At 43.8% G+C, this 2,068-nt stretch overlaps 1 protein-coding gene across 1 annotated transcript; it reads right to left on the bottom strand.

Moving 5' to 3' along the window:
* Positions 1-351: 351 nt before the first annotated feature.
* Positions 352-1,647, bottom strand: LOC149479683 (uncharacterized). The gene has a single exon (XM_089707321.1). It carries the CDS (start codon positions 1,630-1,632, stop codon positions 352-354), a length of 1,281 nt encoding a protein of 426 aa, XP_089563447.1. The 5' UTR covers positions 1,633-1,647.
* Positions 1,648-2,068: the final 421 nt, after the last annotated feature.

Here is a 2,068-nt window from a genome sequence, read left to right as displayed (position 1 = left end):
TTATCGGGCTCGAAGTAGAAGGACACTACAATCATCTCCCAGGCTTTGGTTCTGAGAGTGGCTACAACGATGTTGTTACTGCTAAGGCGTGTATGTAGTTCGACATCCAGTGTGTCGTCGAGTACTACAATACACGCCTTTACTGCTCCACCCCCTTCCCCTTCGCTCTGGAAGATCCTCACTCCATTGTATGTCCTCATACTTTTCGCCCCACCAACGTAGGGCTCTTGCAGCAATGCTACGCATGCCTTACGCTTGGTGGCTTCGAGCAGTAGCTCCCGTGTGGCGATTTGGCTCCGCTGGAGATTGGCCTGCAGCATTCGGTACTGGAAGGACTCACCTTGGGCAACCTTAGCAATACGCTACCGCCGATCTGGCCAGAGCATCCCACCTCTTTCTTTCCGTACACTCTCTGTCAAAGGCGCTGTGCTCTGCGCTGCCTTTCTTAGCCTTTATGCAGTTGATGCATTGAGGCACTTCTCCCCGCAGCCACTTGTCGCACTCGGTCTTCATGTGAGGACCAGCGCAGTGGCTGCATCGTTCCTTCTCTTCCCTACACATTCGTCTCGTATGCCCGTACCCAAGACAGCGCGAGCACTGCACTAACGGACTTTGATCCATCACTTTCACTCTACTTAGCCCTATATGGGCGTATCCTTCACTCGTGCATCTCTTCCATACCTGTGGACTCACCCTGGCCACTACGTGGTTCTGGAGGTGGTTCCTTGCTTTCATCACGTACGCTACTTCTACCTTTCTCTCTTCCCCCTTCAGGCCCTCAAGGATGCTTGCATTTTGATTACTGAATGCTGTGACGAAATCGTCAACTTCGCATTTCATTACATCCCTGAAGACTAGTAGAGGGCTCTTATTTTTTACATCTTCCACTACTAATCCCTCATTCTTTCTCAGCCTTTCCTTCACCTTGATTCTTTCTTCCTCATTCGCACAGCCGACGACCACCTTCCTGTTCTTCACCTTTCTTACCCTCTCTACTTTCACCCATCCGTCCTTTGCATCCACAGTCTTTCTGATCATTTCTAACACCTCATCACCCGTCTCTTGTTCGTCTTTGGATGACACCATGACCGAATGCAGGGCTCTTGCTTCGGGGAGTTTCTCTATGACTCCCTTCGAGACAACGCCCGCATAACTCGCCGTTTTGGCGACAGTCATGTTGCCCTCCAAAAGCGAGCTCAATTTGTCCATTTTATTTTCATTCTCCCGCATGCTTACTCTCATATCTTCCATTCTTGTCATCATCTCTTTCATACTTTCTTTCATTCCTTCACTTAGGTCCAGATTTCTCACCAATGCGTCGTCAACTACGCTGGGACCAGCATCGGATGGCGGGGGGGGATGTATAGGGTCCCCACTACGCCCTCCACTACCAGCCCTGGCATTGGTGAGTTCAAACTCAATCTCTTTTATTATTTCATACATCCTTTCTAGCGCCGTAATTACCCCGTCTTTTATATCAGTCTTTAAATTTCGGGACTCCCGCAGGTGGGCTTTCCCTTTCAGCAGAAGGGCTTTCCCTTCTGCAGTCCGACTTTTAGGTGTTGCAGGCTTCTTCGCTGGTTCGGAGATAGTGAACGTGTCACTGGCACGCCTCTGGGGAGTGTGGATCATGATGACTTAGGGGAGAAAAAAAAAAAAAAAAAAAAAAAAAAAAAAAAAAAAAAAAACCCCTGTCAATAATAATACTTATTCTTAACACTATTAGGTCTCCCAATAGGGGGATACCTGTCAATAATTACAATTAAAAATTAATATCACAGATATAAATATAAGATATAAAATATTAATATAAAATATAAAATATTAATAGGTCACTGATAGTTAAAAATGGTCAACTTATAACTATTAGGTCTCCCAATAGGGGAGATACCTGTCAATAATTACAATTAAAATAAATATCACAGATATAAATATAAGATATAAAATAATAATATAAAAATATAATATAAAATAAAAATATTAAATATTAATAGGTCACTGATAGTTAAAAATTGTCAACTTAGCACTATTTAAAATATTAATAAAATATTAATATTAATACGTCCGT

Source organism: Colias philodice, chromosome 19 (genome assembly GCF_061535455.1).
Source record: "Colias philodice isolate Cphi_HAF_F1 chromosome 19, ilColPhil1 Martin Lab GWU primary, whole genome shotgun sequence".
In the NCBI taxonomy this organism is placed as follows: Eukaryota; Metazoa; Arthropoda; class Insecta; order Lepidoptera; family Pieridae; genus Colias; species Colias philodice.
This window is presented reverse-complemented; position numbering and strand designations above follow the sequence as displayed.

Coding starts and splice junctions, on each gene's coding strand:
- LOC149479683 (XM_089707321.1), bottom strand. CDS start 1,632: ATGATCCACACTCCCCAGAGGCGTGCCAGTGACACGTTCACTATCTCC.